This window comes from Oryza sativa, chromosome 4 (assembly GCF_034140825.1).
Source record: "Oryza sativa Japonica Group chromosome 4, ASM3414082v1".
NCBI lineage: Eukaryota > Viridiplantae > Streptophyta > Magnoliopsida > Poales > Poaceae > Oryza > Oryza sativa.
This window is the reverse complement of record NC_089038.1, coordinates 29,718,807-29,739,393: the sequence shown is the minus strand read 5'-3', so window position 1 is coordinate 29,739,393 and position 20,587 is coordinate 29,718,807. Positions and strand designations below refer to the sequence as shown.

The window sequence follows — 20,587 nt, the reverse complement described above, 5'->3', positions numbered from 1 at the left end:
AACCAGACAAGATTTGGTCTTGGACCGCAAAACCCGCCTTAACCCCTTCTCTTCAGTCCTTCATCGATGCCATCGATGACCTCCGAGTACGAGGTTTGTCGGGGTATGAAGTCGCTGCCGACTTCATTGGTAGGCAGATCCAGCCGCTCCAGGCTCGAGCCCACCCAGCCTTTGACTATTCTAGGCCGGAGGATGCGACCCGGGTTTCTCCTCTCGGTATTTTTCTTGTATTTGAATTGACCTCCTTATATGCGTGTTCCTCCTGACTTATCGAATTCTGGTTCTCGATCTACAGGTTTGAACAGCGAAACCATGGAGCGCCGCGTCGGCCAATTGATGATCAGCGGCCCGACAACGGCGAGCAAAGTCCCCGTCCCTCTTTGCGAGAAGGGGGCAGCCGAACGCGAGGCTGCCATCAATGTAAGTGTACTTGGCAGCCCTTTCGCATTTTTCTCCCAGGATCGCATTGTGACTTCATGAAGTGTAGGCTCTCCCTCTGACTGATATCATCGGGCCGCTCGTGGATCATCAGGCGGCGGCGTCGCTGAAGGAGGACATCGCCAAGGAGGTGTCCGATGTTGCTGCCGCTGCTGCCACAACGAGTGGCGGCAATATTCCGAAAAGGGGGAGGAAATTCTCCTCCGTGATCGGAAATCGTCGGAAGACACCCACCCCCTCGGTAAGCTCTCCTGGTCCTTCATCGCGTAGTCGGAAAACTTCCACCTCACATCATGCCCGTTATACTCCAGGCCTCGGATGCGTCTCCCCGCCTCCGCGACAGCAGCGGCTTGTGACGCTCGGCGAGAAGTAAGTGGATGAATTTGAGGTTTCGTCGCTTCATCAAACTCTTGCAGCCTGTCTCAATCGCAGCCTTTCACAGGGCAGCGTGGGCGAAGGCAGCGCAAGACGGATCTGGAGGGACTTCCAGCGTGTCTCCTGCCGTGGCCTCGACGGATGTCATGGTCGTGCCCAGGAGCCGAGAGGCGACGCCTAGCGGCCCAGCCAGCGATCTCGCGGCTGGTCGGGGTCCGGCGGCTGCCGTCCTCACCTGGGAGGAGCTCCAGGTCGAGATGGGGTGCCTCCTTGAGGCTGGTGCTCGCGGTATTAGCCGCGAGATCGCGGAGGCGAGGGCAGCGGTGGCGTCGTCGGTGAACGAGCGCGCCGGACGCGTGATTTGGCAGAGGTTCACGAGGACCTCCAGAAGATGAGGGAGCTGGTGGCCGGCAATGAGCGACAACGGCAAGGGCTTGAGCGTCGTATGTCGGAGCTTGAGAACAACTTGTCAGAAATCCGTGGCTCGCTGCGGGTCACCTACACTGGTCTACACCAGCTCGCCGGGGAGTGTGGCGTCAGGACCACCATACCGGCGAATCCCGACGAGTTCTCACTGACGTCTTCGCCTGCAGAACTGTCGACGGCGATGGAGGCGATCCCCTCCAAGCACGCGGCCAGGATCGGAGAGGAGACGTCTAACAGGATCTATACCGGGGCGTGCATGTCCTTGCGTGTGTGAGGCTGGCGCACCCTGAACTCGATCTGCGGAAGATCTTGGATCAAGGGGCGGCTAGCGACGTGCGCAAGGATGTGATGGAAGAGGTCGGCGATCTGGGGGAGTCCGTCCTCCCGCTTTTTGAAGAGTAGGGTTTCGGCTCTTTAGTCATGCTTTGTAAAAACTCTCATTGGTTCCAACCGCCTTTGTGTGTGCAGTCGTCACCTTAGTTTTCTTTAGCATTTTGATCTCGAGTACTTTGTTGTCGTTTGTAGAGATGTTGATGTCGAGGATGTCCAGCAGCGCGGGCAGCCTGAGTTGCCAATGATCGTTCCGGCACTTGCGTTCGAGCCATATGTGCCGCAGGGCGATGTAGATCAGAATTCGCCTGTGGAAACAGGCATGGCGACGACTTCCTTAGGTTGGTTATTTTTGTTTTCATCTCCTTTACTCTTCCGTCTAGATCGACTTGCTTTGCTGTGTTCTCGGGAGAGAAGAGCAGTTTGCCTTAGTCGTTTCCATGCTGAGCAGACCTCGAGAGTGAGCTTCCTGACCAAGATCGGCGCATCCAGTATTGCAGGACAAAATTTGAGGTCGCGGAACTCGAGAGGACTATGCTGGAAGTGAAGAAGGACCAGGCCGTGGAAACACTCCGAGGTCGCGAGGTGTGATTCAGCTCGTATCTGAACAGTTGCTGCACGTCCATGACGAGGGTCTATAGAGAGCTCTGAGTACCTCGTGGGGATCCCGAGGAATCGGCGGCCGGATACATCTCGTGGCTGAATGGGGCCTGCGCCCAGCTCGAAGGCATCGGCCGGCGTATCGACGAGGCCCTGAAGCAGGAGTGCCGTCAATCGAGCCGATATGTCGGGGGGCATGTACTGGCTTGCATATGAGATCATCGTCCGCAGCTGCAACTCGAGTTCCTCCACAAAGGGTTTTCTCGTTCTCGGAGAACTCCTACGGAGATAGATGGCCTGGCGAAGTCGATGGCACCGCTGGCGGAGAAGGTCTTCCAGTCCATGGACTGGCGTTGGCCTTCCTGGTAGTCTCCGTGTCCTGTGACAAATGTCTTAGGGAAAAATGTAATATAATTTTGGATTTTTACGGAGTTGTAAGAAATACTTGTGAAATAGAAAAGAAATCTATCTAACTAAGCTTTCTTACTTTGGACGTAACGTGTAAGAGTATCTTCTCACTTCGCGACTTCGATCAGTCGTTTAAGTTATACTCTCCCTAGCCCCCAGCCTTGTCATTGGAGAATTCTTCTCGGAAGATAAGGCTCTTGGACCTTTGACCTGCCTCGGTTGAACAAGCACTGATCCTAGACCCCAACCATGAAGTTGGAAAATTAATTTCCGATTACACGGCTTGGTTAATATGCACGGCGAGAACTCTTACACGACCAGATCTTACATGGTCTTTCGTCTCTGCAGGATCCGACAAGGCCTTATCGGCTCTGGGCGTCCCCAGCCGAAGTTCCCTTAGGTTCCTTGAAGGCCTTGTCAAGACGGCGTAAAGGGACATGAGGATAGGTTTCAACGCTAGGTGTCATCTGGGTAAGGGATCATCGGGAAGGAACACTTTGATTGTAATCTGTACCTAAAAATAGGCTTTATTGAAGCTGTAAGGTGTCTTACAAGTATGGATACTATTGACTTATACATAGAATTTACGTAATTGATCAATGTTCCAGGAATTTGCCAACTCGCGACCATCGCCGTCTGCAATTTTGAATGCGCCTGGCCGCAAAACTTGTGTGATCGTGTATGGTCCTTCCCATTTGGGTGAGAGCTTGTTTCTCCCTGCTTGACTTTGAACCCGTCGGAGGACGTAGTCGCCGATCGAAAGTGTGCGTGCTCGGATGCGCTTCTCGTGGTAACGGTGAAGGGCCTGTTGGTAGCTGGCTGCTCGAACGGCAACTCGTTCGCGATGTTCCTCGAGTAGATTCACATCGTCGTTTCGCTGCTCCTCCTGATCCTCATCGGAATACTTCTGTACTTGTGTACTTTGATGTCGTAGCTTAGTAGGGAGCATGGCCTCTGAGCCGTACACGAGGAAGAAGGGTGTCTCCTTGTTAGACGTTGTTGGTGTGGTACGCACGGCCCATAGCACTGACGGGACTTCTTCGACCCACTTCTTGTCATGTGACATGAGCCTGTCGTAGACGCGGGTCTTGATTCCTTGTTGTACTATGCCGTTTGCCTTCTCGACCTGTCCATTGCTCTGAGGGTGAGAAACCGAGGCGAAGCAGATCTTGACTCCCAGCCTGGTGCAGTAATCTTGGAAATCGGCACTGATGAACTGGGAGCCGTTGTTCGTTATGATACGGTGAGGCAATCCGAATCTGCAAAATATCCCTTTGATGAATTTGATGACGTTGTCGGCCTTGATTTCCCCCGTGGGTCTCGCTTCAATCCACTTAGTGAATTTGTCGATCGCCACGAATAGGAACCTGTAGCCGCCCTGTCCTCGTGGGAACAGCCCGAGTATGTCTAGCCCCCAGCACGAGAATGGCCAAGTAAGAGAGATAGTCTGGAGCGCTTGCGCTAGTAGCTTTGTGTGTTTACTGTGGAATTGACAGGCTTCAAACCCCTGAACCATGTCGCAGGCGTCTTTGAGGGCGGTCGGCCAGAAAAACCCTTGTCGAAAAGCTTTTCCGACTAATATCCGACCGGCGGCGTGTGACCCACAGATCCCTTCATGTATGTCGAGGAGGAGATGTCCGCCGTCATCGGACGAGACGCATTTTAGGAGTACCCCATTTGGCGCCTTCTTGTATAGATCGTTGCCGATCATACAGTAGACCTTTACTTTACGTGTTATTTTTTCGGCTTCTACGTCGTCCTCGGGCAATTCTTCGCTGCCTATGAATTTGATGAGTGGGTTGCGCCAGTCGTCTGTGGTCTCGATATCGGCAACGGCGCGCTCTGCCTTTGTAGCCCCCGAGCTGTTGTTGAGGGCGATCGGGCTATCTTCGCCGCTTGCCTCTTTCACTAATGGCCTTGTCAGGACGTCTAGAAAGGTGCCAGGTTCGAGTGGCTCTTGTCTGGACGCACGCGGTGCTAGATCATCCGGCTCAATGTTGTCCTTGCGGTATACATGTCGGACCTCGATCCCATCGAACCTTTTTTCTAGCTTCCTGACTTCTGCGAGATACTTGGATAACTCGGGGCTAGAGCACTTGTAATCTTTATGCACCTGGTTTGCGACTAGTTCGGAATCCCCTTTCACGATCAGTCGCCTAACTCCGAGTGCAGCTGCAGCTCTTATCCCGGCGAGTAGACCTTCGTACTCGGCTGTGTTATTGGTCGCCCTGAAGTTGAGGTGAATTGCATGCTTGAATTGATCTCCCGAAGGTGATGTCAAGATGAATCCTGCCCCTGCTCCTTGGCTGTTGAGTGCGCCGTCGAACGCCATTGTCCACGTTTCGTTGTCGATTTAGTTGTCTGGCTTGTTATCAGGCATAGTCCAATCGGCTACGAAGTCGGCGAGTACCTGGTACTTGATGGCTGTTCGTGGCATGAAGTGGACATCAAATTGGCTTAGCTCGACTACCCATTTCGCAATGCGGCCGACAACGTCTTTGTTTCTCACAACTTCACCGAGAGGGAAGGAGGATAGAACTGTGACCCTGTGGGCTTGGAAGTAGTGGCGTAGCTTTCTTGATGTCATGATTACCGCATAGAGCAGTTTTTAGATCTGTGGATATCTTGTCTTTGCTTCGTGGAGAGCTTCGCTGACATAGTAGACTAGTCGTTGCACCTTCTCTCTCTCGACAACAATGACAATGCTAACGGAATATGGCGTGGCGGCAATATAGAGAAATAACTCTTCATTAGGTTAGGGGGCAACAAGTACAGGTGGATTTGATAGGTAGCGCTTAAGGGCAACGAATGCCTCTTCGGCTTCCTGTGTCCATATAAATTTGTCTTGTTTCTTCAGCAGAGTGAAGAAAGGTTGTCCTCGCTCTCCCATCCTAGCGATGAACCTGCTTAGTGCCGTCATGCATCCGGTTAGCTTCTGTACTTCCTTGAGTCTTGTAGGCGACTTCATGTTCTCGATTGCCTTGATCTTCTCGGGATTTGCTTCTATTCCTCTGCCAGAGACGAGGAAACCGAGTAGCTTGCCCGATGGTACCCCGAACGTGCACTTCTCTGGATTGAGCATGAGGCGATATCGTCAGAGGTTGTCGAACGTTTCCCGTAGATCGTCAATCAATGAGTCGCTTGTCTTGGTCTTGACAACAATGTCATCAGCGTAGGCCTCGACATTGTTTCCGAGTTGGTCGCTAAGTGCGCCCTGGACCGTGCGCTGGAAAGTGTTTCCTGCGGTTATTAGTCCGAACGGCATATTAACGTAGCAGAATACCCCAAACGGCATCTTAACGTAGCAGAATACCCCAAACGGCGTGATGAATGTTGTTTTTTCCTCGTCCTCTTTCACCATGCTGATTTGGTGGTAGCCGGAGTAAGCGTCAAGAAAGCTCAACAACTCGCAACCGGCTGTTGAGTCCAACAATTGGTCTATTCGAGAAAGATGGAAGTGATCCCTGGGACACGCCTTGTTGAGGTCGGTGAAGTCGACACACATCCTCCATTTTCCGTTGGCTGTCACGTCCCAAAACGACCCTAAAATATATCCTCTAAATGGTGCCTAGAATAATTAAAATCCGTGTGAAAGCCTCCAACAATTAAAATGTGCAAAGTTAAAAGTCAAACAAGGCTTAGAGGGTTTTTGTATATTTCCTAAAAGCCTAAAATGCGTAAATAAATTTTAGTGGAATTTTCAGAGCACAAATAATAATTATTAAGAAATAAACAAAGTTGAAAAGGTTTTATAAAAAGAAAAACTCTAAAAAGTCCCCTCTCCCTCCCTCTCCCTCTCGGGCCGGCTCGGCCCATCTCCCTCCCCCTCCCTCTCCTCTCCCCGCGGTCCATCCGGCCTCTCCCCGCGCGCGCGCCGCTGACGGGAGGGCCCGCCCGCCACCCTCGCTGACGGGTGGGGCCCACCCGTCATCCCCTTCCTCCCGCCGCTCCCGCTGCCTCGCCCGCGCCCTAGCGCCGCCGCTGCCGCGAATCCCGCTGCCCCCGTCCTCCCCGCGTGCAATCAATAGGGGGAATTATTCCCCGTGATTCCCTCTCCCTTTCTCCCCATTTTCCCCTCCCTCTCTCGCGTTCAAACGGGCGGATTTGCCCCCGCAAATCTCGCCGGCGCCATTGATGGAGCCCGAGAGCGCCGCGCCGGTTTCCTTCCCCTCCGGCCGCCCTCTCCCCCTTCCAACTCTATGTAAACCCTCCCCGCACCTCCTCCGTTCGTTTCCGCCTCTCGCCGCCCTTCCTCCTCGCCGGAATCGAGCTCGCGCCGTCGCTCTCTCTCTCCGCCGTCGCCGCCGAGTTCCGGTCCGCCGCCGCCGTCGCCCCGGACCACCTCCCACCTCAGCGCCGCCTCCTTCGGCTTCGCCGCATCCTCGCCGACCTCGTCCACCCCTCCGTTTCGCTCGTCGACCGCCGGAGCGCCGCCGTCCCCGTCGACCCGAGCCGCGCCGCCGCCTTCCTCCGCTCCGGCCGCCTTTTCGTCGTCGCCGTCGACCTAGGGTGAGCAGTGGACCGCCGCCTCGTTTCCCCCCCTTTCCCTCCCTTCTCTCGGCCGCCGCTCCGCCGTGCCTATGGCCGCCGCCAGCGACCATAGGGGCGCGGGCGCGCCGCCTCCCGCCGGCCGGGCCGCCTTCGGGCGCACCGAGCGGCTGCCGCGTGGGGCCCGGCCGTCAGCCGCCCGCGCCCTTGGGTGCGGCTGACGCATAGGGCCCATGGCGCCGGCCGGTGTGAGCCCGGGTGCACCCGGTCCACCGTGGACCGTGAGGCTGCCGCGTGGGCCCCACTCCCGTGGACCCGGTCCGCGCGCCCCCTCCCCTCGGCTGACGCAATAAACCCTTTTTAAATTAAAATTTAAATGAAGAAATTCGCAAATATTCATTTAAAGAGCATATAAACTTCAAATGACCATAACTTGGCCATTTGAACTCGGAATTGGACCGTTCAAGTCTCTAATTTTTCCTTAAGAAGTCAAGAACCCATTTTTGTGCTTTGTTCCTGCTTGTTATATGGAGTTTATTAGAGTAAAAGCCTTTTCTTTTCCGTTGGTCGTGTAGACGCTGCAGCTTCGGAAGATCCGCTCTTCGTGGAAGTTGAAGCCGACGGTTGGGAAAGCAAGCAAGGCAAGTCACATCATCCTTGAACATATTGAATCCCAGTTTATAAAATTATGTTGATTTAAATTATTGCATTATCGCTTTATTTAAATTCCCGCGTTATCACTGTTTTATCTAGCCATGCCTATTTACCTTTGTTATGACCTTATTATTGTTATTGTTATTATTTCCTTGTTCACCCTAGAATAAACAAAACCCCAACTAGTGGGCACTCTACTCATGGTACTACTAGTATGATTTTAGTTAGATGCTTCGCCGCTTAATTTGGCAACATTAGGTGGTTTTACAACTCTAGACTTTGGGATATTCATATCACCTGGACACTATGGAATTGTCGGATTATTGTGGAATTGGATTCACACCTCCCCCTCTCTTCAAAATCCTCAAAATGGTTTTAGGCTGGGCTCGGGGTGCATGGTTTTGATAGTAGCACCTCGGCCATATAAGGACCGGTCTTCGGGCCTCTATTGCAAAGCACTACCGTACTTCCACATGTCTAGTGGGTAAGGCTTAGTTTGTGGCTCAGTCTGGTTATAAACAAAAGTACACGGATGGAGATGGACGAAGTCGGGGGTCGATGGACATCTCTAGGACAAATGAAGGCTACACGAGCTGCGGCCCGGTAGTCGAGATGTCATGGCACAGGGCCGGTGTCCTGCTACTAGGGGCTCAGTCCTGCCTACCTGTCCCGGGGGTTCCGGCCGTAGGTGGGGTTGGGTCGGTACTCTTGTCTATGGCTAGGATGGGTTGGAAACTATGTCACGTCTTCCGTCCGTATACCGTGGTGGTATGCGGCACGTGGTTACACGTGAGGAAGATGTGTCTTGTGGGTAAAGATGTACACCTCTGATCAGAGTATAATCTATTCGAATAGCCGCGCCCTCGGTTATGGGCAAGCCTAGCAATGTACCCAAGTTAGTGTTTTAATTCTTAAAACCTGCTTAACAACTAAAATGTGGAATGGTTGGCCTGGGTTGGCTTGGGACGAGCTGGGACCCAGGGTCGGGTTGCCAGTTCGATCTGAATCATCGTAGGCCTTGGGTTAAGGCAGGTTCGTGTGGGTTCACGGCCTTGATTAATAATATGGTATAGCTCTGGAATCGTGTTTACAAAATAGCTTTGAGCAACTAAGTGTCTTTTAATGCTGTTTACTGCAAACCCTAACCCTTTATATTATAACCCCCTTGTACTCCCTTGCATTTATCCTGCACTTGTGGGTGTGTCTTGTTGAGTACGGTGGTTGTACTCAGTCTTGCTCAATTTTTCCCAAACCCAGAAGAGGAGCCCCTGGAAGATGAAGGCTTTGGTGTCTAGCTCGTGCCTGCCGTCAAGCGCCTGTGGTCGTCGCCCTATTCTTCCGCTGTTTCTCGTTTGTCTTTGTGTGTGCTGGGCCTTCGCCGCCCATGTAATAAATTAACTATTTACGCTTCCGCTTGATAAACTCTGAAATGTATCAACTTTTGGTGTACCTTGCCTCCTGGGACAAGGAATAATACACGCACGTAAGGAACGCCCGTTGGGTTAATTCCGGTCGTGACATTGGCCTTCCGCACCATGACTGGGTTGGCTAGCCACTCTGGATGGAGTACCTCTCTGATGAAACCACCTTTGAGAAGCTTGTCGAGTTCTTCTCGTATGGCTTGTTTTCGATCTGGTGCAAATCTCCGCAGTTTTTGTTTTATTGGCTTGGCGTCGGGTCGCACCATGAGTTTGTGCTCAATCACCTCCCTGGGTACTCCCGGCATGTCGGACGGCTGCCAAGCGAACACGTCAGCATTGTCGCGGAGGAAGGTGATGAGCGCGAGTTCCTATTTCTCGTCTAGTGATGCCCCGATCTTAACGGTCTTGTCGGGGTTGGCACTGGAGAGTGGAACGATCTTGATTGCACTGTCGGGTTTCGGCGTCTTGTTTGTTTTGCTCACTTTCTTGGGTGGCTCAGCTGTGGCAGGTGGGCTGGGCGTGTGCTCGACCATGTCGAGGCTCCGCTTGTCGTATTGTACTGCTAGCTTAGTATTCCCTTGAATAATGATTGTTCCCTTCGGTCCCGGCATCTTGAGCACTTGATACGCGTAGTGAGATGCGGCCATGAACTTCGTGAGTGCAGTTCTCCCAATGATGGCATTGTATGCTGTATCGAATTCAGCGACATCGAAGGTGATCTGCTCCATTCGGAAGTTATTTGCTTGGCCGAAAGTCACAGGCAACGTAATTTTGCCCAATGGTTTGGACGATGACTGAGGAGTGATTCCATGGAAGGGTTGATCAGTGGGCGTCAACTCGCTTCGTGGGATCCCCATCGCGTCCAAGGTGCCGGCGAAGAGAAGGTTGATTGAGCTGCCGCCGTCGACCAGAACTCGCGCGACCTTGATGTTCCGAATAGTGGGTTCGACCACGATCGGATATCGCCCAGGGATGACAGCAGTTTTGGGGTGGTCCTCTACAGAGAATTCTATCTTCTGTTCAGACCACTTCATCTTGGGTGCAGCTCCCTGCCACGTCGAACAGACTTCACGTTCCACTTTCTTGTATTCTCGCTTTGAGGAGTATGCCGTGGAACCTCCGCAGATGTGCGAGACATGGAGATCGGAGTCTGGGTATGCTGAGTCTATGTTACCTGGATACTCCTCTCAGGCGTCGTATCCGTATCGGATACGGCTCCGGATACGGATACGTATCGGATACGCCCTGTTACGTATCCCGTACGTATCCTCTCTTTTCTTGATTTTTCAAATAAATAAAAAAAATCCCAATACGTTTCCGATACGATCAAACCCTAAATCCCTCCATCAAAGCCCCAGCCTGCATCGAGCGAACCAAATTCCACACCACCAGCGTCGCCTCCCCCAACCCTGGTTCTGCTCGCTCTCTCCTGCGTGGCTGCGTCATCGCCGGCTCGCTGCGTCGGCGCCGCCGCCGTGCACCATCGCTGGGCCGCGCCTCCGCCGTCCGCGGCCGCAGCGCCGCTCTTTCGGCGGTGCCGCCGTCCACCGTCGTCAGGCCGCGCCTTCGCCTTCCGCGACCGCAGTGCCGCGCTTCCGCCGTCGCCGGCTCACCGCGCCGGCGCCGCCACCGTCCACCGTAGCTAGGCTGCGCCTCCGCCGTCTGCAGCCGTAGCACCGTGCCTCTGCCGTCCGCTGTCGTCTCTGCTAGGCGCAGCTCTGTCGTGAAGGGACAAAACTCGTTAAGCATTCTTCTTTTTTCTTTCATGTGAATGAGATCTTACACTCTCGATGGGCAAAAAGTAGTACTCCCCTGCATTGCTTGGCACACTCACTAAACCCCAAGTAAAGTTCTAATTCATTTTGATTTTTTTCCATATCTTGTAATAGTTGCTAGCAGCTTGATAATTTTTTTTTACAATGTGTAGGTATTAATTATTATTGTGAAACTTGGTTGGAGGATGTTCCAACCAGCCAAGGCCCTCATATGGACGCAGAGATTTCAGAAATGAGAAATAAATGTTTTAGAAGGTATTTCTCTGGGGATGACTTAAGAAAGATCAAACAAAAGTTTGCAAATTTTTCATTGCTTGGGAGTGGGTTTAATTCCTTTGACTCAATTGAAGGTAGAGCACGTAATGGAATCTGATGGTTGGTCGCTTGGTGTTGGCATGCTCTGCTCTGCTAATTGTCTAGTTTACTCTTCAATTTTTTTATTTTTTTAATATATATATATATATATATATATATATATATATATGGTGCCCCATATGAGTGTCATATATATATATATATATATATATATATATATATATATATATATATATATATATATATATATATATATATATATATATATATATATATATATATATATATATATATATATATACGCGTATCGCCGTATCACGTATCCGTATCGCCGTATCTGGGTAACGTAGTGCTGAGTCCGATTCCTGAGTAGCCGCCTCAGCGTCCTTCTCTACTACACGTACTCGCTTGCCTTTTTCCAATGCTATTTGTTTTACGAGCGACTTTTTGAAGACGAGGCAATCTTCTAGAGAGTATCTGTCTGACTTGTGTATAGGGCACCATGTTTTCTTCGTGTCGCTACCTTATGGGTCTGGGCGCTTGGGAGGGTCCGCGTATTCAGTTGCGAGAACTTCCGTTTGAGCTTTCCTTTTCCCACTCTTGCAAATTTTTCTTCTTGCTTGACTCAGGTGCGTCCTTGGCTGGTTTCTTCTCTCCTCCGATCTTCAGTTTGTCGTTCTTGCGTCTCAGTGCGTCGTCCGCGTGAGCGCATCGATCGACAATTTCGAATAATCTCCGAGTAGTCGTGACGTGCCTCGTTGCCTACTCTTGGGTAGTATAGCGATCTCTGACACCGGACTTGAAGGTGCGGATTACAGAAGCGTCGGTAAATTCGGGGATTGTATTTCTGCACTCATTAAAGCGCCGAACATAATCCCTCAAGGATTCACCTAGGTTCTGTGTCAACGCATGTAGGTCGTCTTCGATCGCGTGGCGCTTGTAAGTTCCTCAGAAGTTGGCGACGAACTGCTGCCACAGGTCTGCCCACGAAGAAATCGAGTAGGGCGGGAGATGCATCAGCCATGAACGCGCAGAGCCTTTCAATGCAGTTGGCAAATAATTCGCCAACGCGTTGTCGTCCGCTCCGGCAGCGTAGAGTACCGTGCAGTAAACCTGAAGGAATTCTTCTGGGTCGGTACTCCCATCGTACTTCTCTATTGCTCCTGGTCGGAATCTCTCAGGCCATCGGACATCACGCAACGAACAACTGAAAGCTCTACACCCAGCGCTGGGGGCGGTGGGTTGTCGGCGATCGTACGTCCTTCGTGGATGTCTAACTGATGATGAGGATGAGGAAGATGACGACGATGATGATGGGTCACTTGGTTCCGGTGTACGATTACGAGGGCGTCGGCCGGGTTCTCAAGAATCCTGTCGTCGTCTCCCGTTGTTGTCCCGGCGCCGATCTCCATCGTCATCGTCATTATGGTGGCATCCTCGACCAGTATCGCCCAGCACCCGCCGTTCGCGATCATCGTGATCGTGGCGGTTGTGGCGGTTATCACGGTCTCGGTCTTCGCTCGAACAACCTCCTCGTTCTTCGTTATCGTGACGTCGTGAAGAGACGCGATGTCGTGAACGGTTCTCGTTGTCTCGTGCGCATCGCGCCTCTCGGCGGCCATTCAGGTGATCGCGGAGATCACCGGTGCCGCGAGGTGGAGGGGTGGCTCGATGAGGCGAATCCCGCTGTTCAGGGTTTTCGCCATTAGCACCGCCAGTTGGTGGCTGTTCCGGGTGCGCTGCAGCAGCGACCTCTTCAAACACGTTGCTGAGGTTGGTCACTGATTCCCGTAGCCGTTCTGTCCACCGTGCTAGATCGTCGTTCAGAACGGGATCGTAGGGCGTTTCCCTCAGTATTGCGTTGACGGCCCTGATGTGCTGGGCCGGGGTAGTCACTTGATTTTCCACTTCCGCATTAGCGCGCGCTGACGTGCTGGTCCCGTCGATAGCCAATACCTTGCGTGGTGTACTTGTTGACGATGAGCCATAGTCTTCGAGCAGGTGCAGGACTGACAGTTCATGGGGATCGATGTCGATTACCCCAACGAATCGATCTGAGATCGGCGTCGCTCCTTGTTCCTTGTCCTCATCCCTGAAGGGGATATGTGACTGCTGGACCTTAGGAGGTGATGTCTTCATGGCGCTGAGAAAGACCTTGCAGCTTGAGAGGTCGTGATTTTTTGTCTTGTGAATAGGACAATAGACATCACGAGTTGAAGAAGTGCGCTGAATTCCACGCTCTTTGCAGGCACGAATTTCAGCGTGGACGTTGAGAAAAACCCAGCAGGCTTGCAAGGTGTGTTTTCTGGTTTTGTGGATAGGACACCAGGACCTTGTCACCTCGGAATTCATCCTCGTCGGCTCGTGATTCTTATCGGAAATATAAGGTTTGGCCGCACTAGGATCCTTCTCGGGCTCGGATGTCGTCGATGTTCCGTTCTCCGCTTCGGCGGGAGGATCCTTCGACATGGAGTCGTCCTGGGTTGTAGCCACTGCGTTCTCGCTTCCGGTCACTGATAGACCAGCCGAGATCGGCACCGTGGTGTAAACCGGGAAGACGATTTCGCCGACTTGAGTCCACACCAGCATTGTTGAAGCAAGAACTCCTTGGTAGAGGTTGGTGTTGACGCTGTTGTCGACGAAGCTGGATGACATAGTAGTAGAACCTTGAGCACCGAGTTCCCCTACCTGGCGCGCCACTGTCGACGGGGGATACCCGTAAACCAGATATAGAGGGTATTGGGGTACGCCGATACAAGGATCTACGTAATACGACATCAAGCAGGCAAAAAACAAAGATTATACTGGTTCAGGCCCCTTGATAGGTAATAGCCCCAATCTAGTAGATATGGGATTATACGATGGAAACCACAGATTACAAAGGGAAAAGCATAACTCGATGATACCGACGAGGTCGTAATCGAACAGGTTCGATTAGATCTCCCGGCGACTTGGCTCCTGTAGGCTTCAATTTTGTCGGCTGTGGTGGATGTGTTGGCTATGAGATTTGATGCCTTAGGTCCTCACGGGGGTCCCTTTTATATCGCAGGTCAACCGGTCTCTAAGTAGGACTCGGAGACATCGGACCCGGCACGATACAATGACGACCCATTTCTGTCCGAGTAGGACTCCTTCCATCTAAGAACTCCATGATGAATTTCCTTAACGTATGCCGAAAACGTCCGTATACGCGCGAGTATACCATATCGATATGTGACGTATATCGAAGGGTAGAGGATATAACTTACCCGTAACCCTGACAGTAGAAGATTTGTTTTTTGAGAAATTATATTTTTTAAGTGTAGAGCAATACTCCGTGCATGCATGCACACATTCACTAAGTGCATGGACCCCACTATGCATGACCCTACTGCGACATATGTACCAGACGCATATACTACGAGAGAGCGGAAATGGAGGCGGGTCTAAAGGCTATAGAGCTGTTTGTGTCAGGACACGATTCGAGACTCGATCCCGTGTGACGGGGTCCGTTGTATAGTTTTTCTGTTAGAACTAAGCCTAAGAAGATTTTAGCTCAATGCCAAATCCGTTGTAGCATCCTTACTGATGTGGATTTCATGCCATGTGTGTCGTGATCTCATCCCCACGCGTTCAAACGTCAACGTCAACTACTGACGCACCGAGGTTTTGGTCCATTTCTTAGGGTGTGGTCGGCACTACCCTTTTCAATCTACTACTCCCAAATTTTCTACGTGTACGCTTATGTTGTTTGCAAAAGAATTTCTATAGAAAAGTTGTGTTAAATAACATATTAATCTATTTTTAATTGTTTGTTAGTACTTAATTAGTGAACTGTTAATGAGTTATATCGTTTTGCATGCCTAGCATAAAAGGTTTAGGGCCCTTTAAATCACAGGAATGAAAAAACGGAGGAATAGGAAAAACATAGGATTCTGACAGGAATGTAAGTGTAGAACAGAGGATTGTAAAACACAGGAAAAACATAGGGATGACCGTTTGATTGGACCACAGGAAAAACACAAGAATTTGAGGAGAGATAAAGATTCAAAAGATTTCTTCCATGAGGTTCTACCTCTTGTTAAAATTTCTCCAAAACTTGTATGGGAAGAGGCATTCCATAGGAATTTCATAGGATTACATACGGTTAATTCCTTTGATTCAAAGGGTTTTATAGGAAAATTTTCTATAGGAATAAAATCCTTTAAAATTCATATGAATTTCCTTTGAATCAAAGGGGGCCTTAGAATAGAACAAGCCTAAGGCTCCGGTGGTTACCTCCCTTTCCCAACCTCTCCATCGTTTTCCGCGCGCACGCTTTTCAAACTGCTAAGCACGCTTTTCAAACTGCTAAACGGTTCTTTTTTTGCAAAAAATTTCTATATGAAAGTTGCTTAAAAAATCATATTAATCTATTTTTGAGAAAAAAATAGTAAATACTTAATTAATCATACAGTAATATGTACTTTATTTTGCGTGCCGGGGAAATACAGCCTAATATTACTTCTAGGGTAGTTATATGGGGTCTATACATAAAATAAGTTTTCTAAAAGGTCAGGTTAACAAAAATCCAAAATTCTCGCTGAGCTATTTTTTGTCCTCACTTCCTGTAGTCCTGTAGATCTATAGATGACAGGAGGCTGCCACAGTTTGTCCTAGCTACAGTACCCCTGTTGCGGAGTTAGAAGCAATCAGGATTCACGAAGCTCGGTGGCATCGTACGGTCTGTGATGTTAGCGAGGATACAGCTGGTGAAGTCACATTACCTGATGCGCATTGGATGCAACATTTTTATTTCCTATCCTTCTCAGATGTACCATGCCTATTTGTCGCCTATGTGTATCAGCGTTTTAATTTAAAGTACTCTATCTCTGGCTAGCCAACGGTACATCTTTAGCTTGTTCAGTGCCAAGATAAGAGGGAATCCTCTTTGGTTGGTCGCCTCAGCAAATCTACAGGAAAAGCGACGGCAAATAGCTGGGGGAGTTGATGTGTATAGATAAGATAATTAATCCTACACTTGTTCGCTGGATGTTAAGTGGTGTTTTTGCTCCGCGAATAGCCAGAGAGCACTGTGCAATGTGCCAATGTAAGGTGCATTGGCACTTCAGCTCGAAGAATTAATCTGGCATACAAACTCTTTCTTTTTACTGAACTAAAGACTGTAACTGGCTCGTTTTTCTTATCCTTTCTTATTCAATCGTCCTCTTTATGTCATTTTCAGATTGAAAGGCAAACATGGAAAGGAGGGAACAGGATCTCAGCAGACAAGACTTCATGGCTCTCATGTCCGATCACTTCATTAGCTAGACCAAACACCACGACATGTTGGTTATCACGCAATTAAGCGACGGTGATGGGGTGCTTCCGTACTTGACCTAATGGATCGAAGAAGATTGGGCTAATCTTAATGATGGGGCATCACAACCTTTGCATTGGATGAATCATGAGTGATAGTAGAACGGTACTACGTACTAGAGATCGAGTCGTCCTGCAATGCAGCTGGCGGCGGGACAGCCTAACACAGCAGCCGTTTTGTTTGCTTCCGATGAGATTATTTTTGTTGATTTCTAGGTCTAAACTGTAATGCCAATTGGCTTGGCGCGTTTGTAGTCGCTGCTATTGCAGACTTTGGAAGTCCAAATTCGCGACTGATTGACTAGTGATTGGAAATTGGTGAACGTCTCTTTCGATCGTGCAAGGGAACAACGAAAATTTCCTGCGCCTCACTAGTACTAGCTGACTAATTTCTGCTTGTCATGCCAGGGGACATGCTGCATGCACTGCTGGAGTTTTCACCCTGATCCTTTTGATGCCAATCAGCTCCAACACCACCATCGTTTACAGTCCTCCACGGAACACAAACCTGAATCGGATTAATTAATTTTCACCGGGATCACAGTTCATATCAGGACTGTCACCTTCTGAAAGAAAAAAAAGTTCAGCTGCCAGGTGCCAGGTGTATTTTCTGCACCACCATTAGCACTGTCAGTGCATATACAGAATCCCTGATTCGCTCCCTCCACTGCTTTGATCGAGTATGATAGTGTGCCGAACGACATTCATAATGCATCATTCATGCACCAACAGTGTCAACAAACTGTCTATTCATAATTAAAGGATATCTTTGAGCATTATTGTTATAGGTACAGACGAGCTGCCGATTGATGCAATCTTTTGCTAATCCAACCAATTGCGTCAGGGCACCTTTCGTTGTTCGGGGCCGGCCGCCTTTTGAACGGGGTCATTGCTCACTAGCTCCCGTTGTTTATACTTCTGGAAAGGATATCTAGACTGAACCTTTTGAATACGTGCGTTCTAAACCACTTTAGACCACGTAATTGACCAACTCAAGAAAGGATTAACAATTGTTAGTACTGCAGAGTGAAGAACCGACGGATGCTTTTCTGGAAGAAATAAAGAATGTGCACCGACGTACGGGTCATGATTAATCTAATGAAGCCATAGCCGGGCCTAGCTTAGCCAAACTGAGAAAAGAGGACTGCAGCATGCATTGGCACTTTCTTCTCTTTTAATTTTTGGAGAGATTGCGGTTAGTACTTCATAGCCAATGTAGCCATGTACAAGCCCCTTTGATGTTCTGTTCTCAGAGTAGGAATACAACAAGTATTGTCAAGAATACTACTCTAACCTGTACCTACTCAAGATTTCAGCATGAGTGTGGCGTGATGGCAGCGGAAAATATCAGGGAAAAACCGCTGGTAAACGCTACGGAGTAGAGTAGGAGTGGAGTATTTCTGAAATAAGGGCAGACGGCTGCGACTCCCCCGCGACGTGACAAAGCACTCGTCGTGTTGCGTCCCCCATCCCGCTCGGCTTCAAAAAGCAAAAGAATCCAAGAACCTTCCTGCAAGCATCACTTTCTTTGCCCGGCCAAGCCAACCCAACACAAACTTTCGTCGGTCCAAAAAGAAAGCAAAAAAGAAAACGGCCTCCAGCCGCTCCCCGTCGTCCATGGCACGGTGTACTTAAACTTCGTGATTTCGCACGGCTACTATCGTAGATCGAAGGGGAATATTGTCATCTCATACTCGACCGCCGTTGCTAGTGTATTCCAGGCGAGTACCCACGTGTATTTACCGTATCAAGGTAGGTGAATCGAGGAAAGATTTGCTCGGAACGCAAGGCAAAGCTGTCTGTTTCCTTGTGTTGCCTGCCGCCTCCCGCCTTGGCTAACCGTGCGCGACGCACCGACCGTGGCTGCTAGCGGCTGCCAACACGGAAGCGAGCGGAGGACCACCCACCGGGCCCGCGTGCGCCGCGACACACGGCGCGACGGCGTGACGCCCCCACTGACTCACCGAGACCGAGCCCGAGTCCTCATCGGGTCCGGGCGCGCGCCACACACAACTCCACACCCCAGCAGCAGCAGCCAGCATCCGCCCACCACCACGCGACGCAACGCCACGCCACCAAGAGCCAAGAGCGCGCCCCACGCACGCGAGCCGTGCGGCCTCCGCCCCACGGGGCCCCGAGGCCCCCGACCCCTCCGCGTCACCCCTCCCTTTAGCCTCCGCTTTATATAGCCTTCTCCTCTCCACGACCTCTCCTCCTCATCCGCGCACCACCACCACCAGCCCCCCCCCCCCCCCCCTCCCCACCACATCATCATATCAGGCGCACCGCCTCCACCGCGACACGCCGTGTGAGCGCGGGAGCACCTCTCCCGACGAGCCTTCCCTTCTCCTCCTCGCCTTCGCGTCAGCCCGGCATGGGGTTCCCGGTCTGCTGCTACTCCGAGCTGCTGCTCCCCAAGCAGCTGCTCCACCTCCTCCTGCTGCTCGGCTACATCCGCCGCTTCCTCCTCTGGGCGTTCCACGCCGTCGGCCTCGGGGACCTGCTGGATCTCGGGGACGAGCAGCAGGCGGTGCTGCAGGACCACGCGCGCGAGCACCGCGCGCCGGCGCAGGCGCTGCCGCCACAGCAGCAGCACCGCCGCGCCGAGTTCCGGACGGTGCCGGCGATGGTCATCGAGGAGGTTCTGCCGGTGGTGCGGTTCGACGAGCTGGTGGCCGCGGCCCCGGCGGTTTGCGGCGGCGGGGACTGCGCGGTGTGCCTCAGCGGCATCGGCGGCGGCGACGAGGTGCGCAGGCTCAGCAATTGCCGCCACGTGTTCCACCGGGGCTGCCTGGACCGCTGGATGGAGCACGACGACCAGCGCACCTGCCCGCTCTGCCGCGCGCCGCTCATCCCCGACGAGATGGCCAGCGCGCTCTGGGCCGCCGCCGGCGTGCCCGACGCCTCCGACTTCGACTTCTCCTACTTCGGCGCGCCCCTCACGCCGATGCCCACGCCGACTCTGCTACGGCCGCACGAGCTGCTGCTCACTGGCCTTGGCGGCTACCAGTAACCAGTGAACCGCCGCTGTTGGTTCACGGAGTTGGCAATATCCACCTACTGCACAGCAGGGCACCGGCGACCCGGAATGCGCAGTTTTTACAACGACTGAATTGGTCGTCGTGTTCGGGGAAGACCAAGAACAGGAGGCGCCTTCAACTGTACATAGGCAAAAATGAGTAAAGCAAACCCCCCAAAAAAGGCTAGATGATTAGTAGATTTTTATTTTTGTTTTTGTTTTTGTACAGAAGATTCCATCTTCCAGGTTTGAGAAGTAGTGAATCTTTGTGCTGATTAAATTTGTTCAGTTTGGCGTTTTGGATGCAACAATCTGTGGCATTTTGGACCCTTTTCTTTCTCCTTCCAAGAACCATGGTGCTCTCGTCACCCTCTCATCTGCTTAGCCTTTTCGTTGCATAATTGGCGTCACTCTACTGCACGGAGGGGCTCTGCTTACCTTACCCGTTTATTGTGGAAAGAGTACTAGTACAATTTCAGTTCGGTCTTCTTTTTTTTTTTTGTCTCTGCGTTTTTTTTTTGTTTAACAGGAAAGTACGAAAGCCGCAGCCTTCCCGTAGTCCGGATTCGGATCCAAACATCCAACGCCATTTCCCATTTCTCAAAACAATTGTTCGGGCACGTATAATAAAAGCAATAAAAGCCATGTCTAGAGTATACTCACTAACTAAAATCACTTTTAGAAATACTCATCTTATAACCAAAAGCCGTACTTAGAGCAACTGGCTAAAGGTACTTAGTCCGTAGTGGGTGTCCTAAAAAAAAACCATATGAAAAATTTCCAAAATACCCCTATCCCCACCCTCACATTCTCAAGGAGAACCGACGAGAGAGAGATGGGTGGAAGGGGAACATAGTGGCTGAAGAGACCGTCTCCTGTGGCGCCTATTCCCGTACCATATCCCTCGCGCTCGTCCCCTAGCTGAAAAGGAGATAGAGCCGTGTCCCCTAGCTAGGGCACGCGACGACTTGCGAGGGCACAGCGCGGGCGGAAAAACTCAC

At 51.2% G+C, this 20,587-nt stretch overlaps 1 protein-coding gene across 1 annotated transcript; it reads left to right on the top strand.

Annotated features, from left to right (window-relative positions):
* Nucleotides 1–18,790: 18,790 nt before the first annotated feature.
* Nucleotides 18,791–19,915, top strand: LOC4336757 (brassinosteroid-responsive RING protein 1). Its single transcript, XM_015780892.3, has one exon. It carries the CDS (start codon nucleotides 18,942–18,944, stop codon nucleotides 19,578–19,580), a length of 639 nt encoding a protein of 212 aa, XP_015636378.1. The 5' UTR covers nucleotides 18,791–18,941; the 3' UTR covers nucleotides 19,581–19,915.
* Nucleotides 19,916–20,587: the final 672 nt, after the last annotated feature.

Excerpts from the sequence above, each read along its gene's own strand:
- LOC4336757 (XM_015780892.3), top strand. The coding sequence starts at position 18,942 with ATGGGGTTCCCGGTCTGCTGCTACTCCGAGCTGCTGCTCCCCAAGCAG.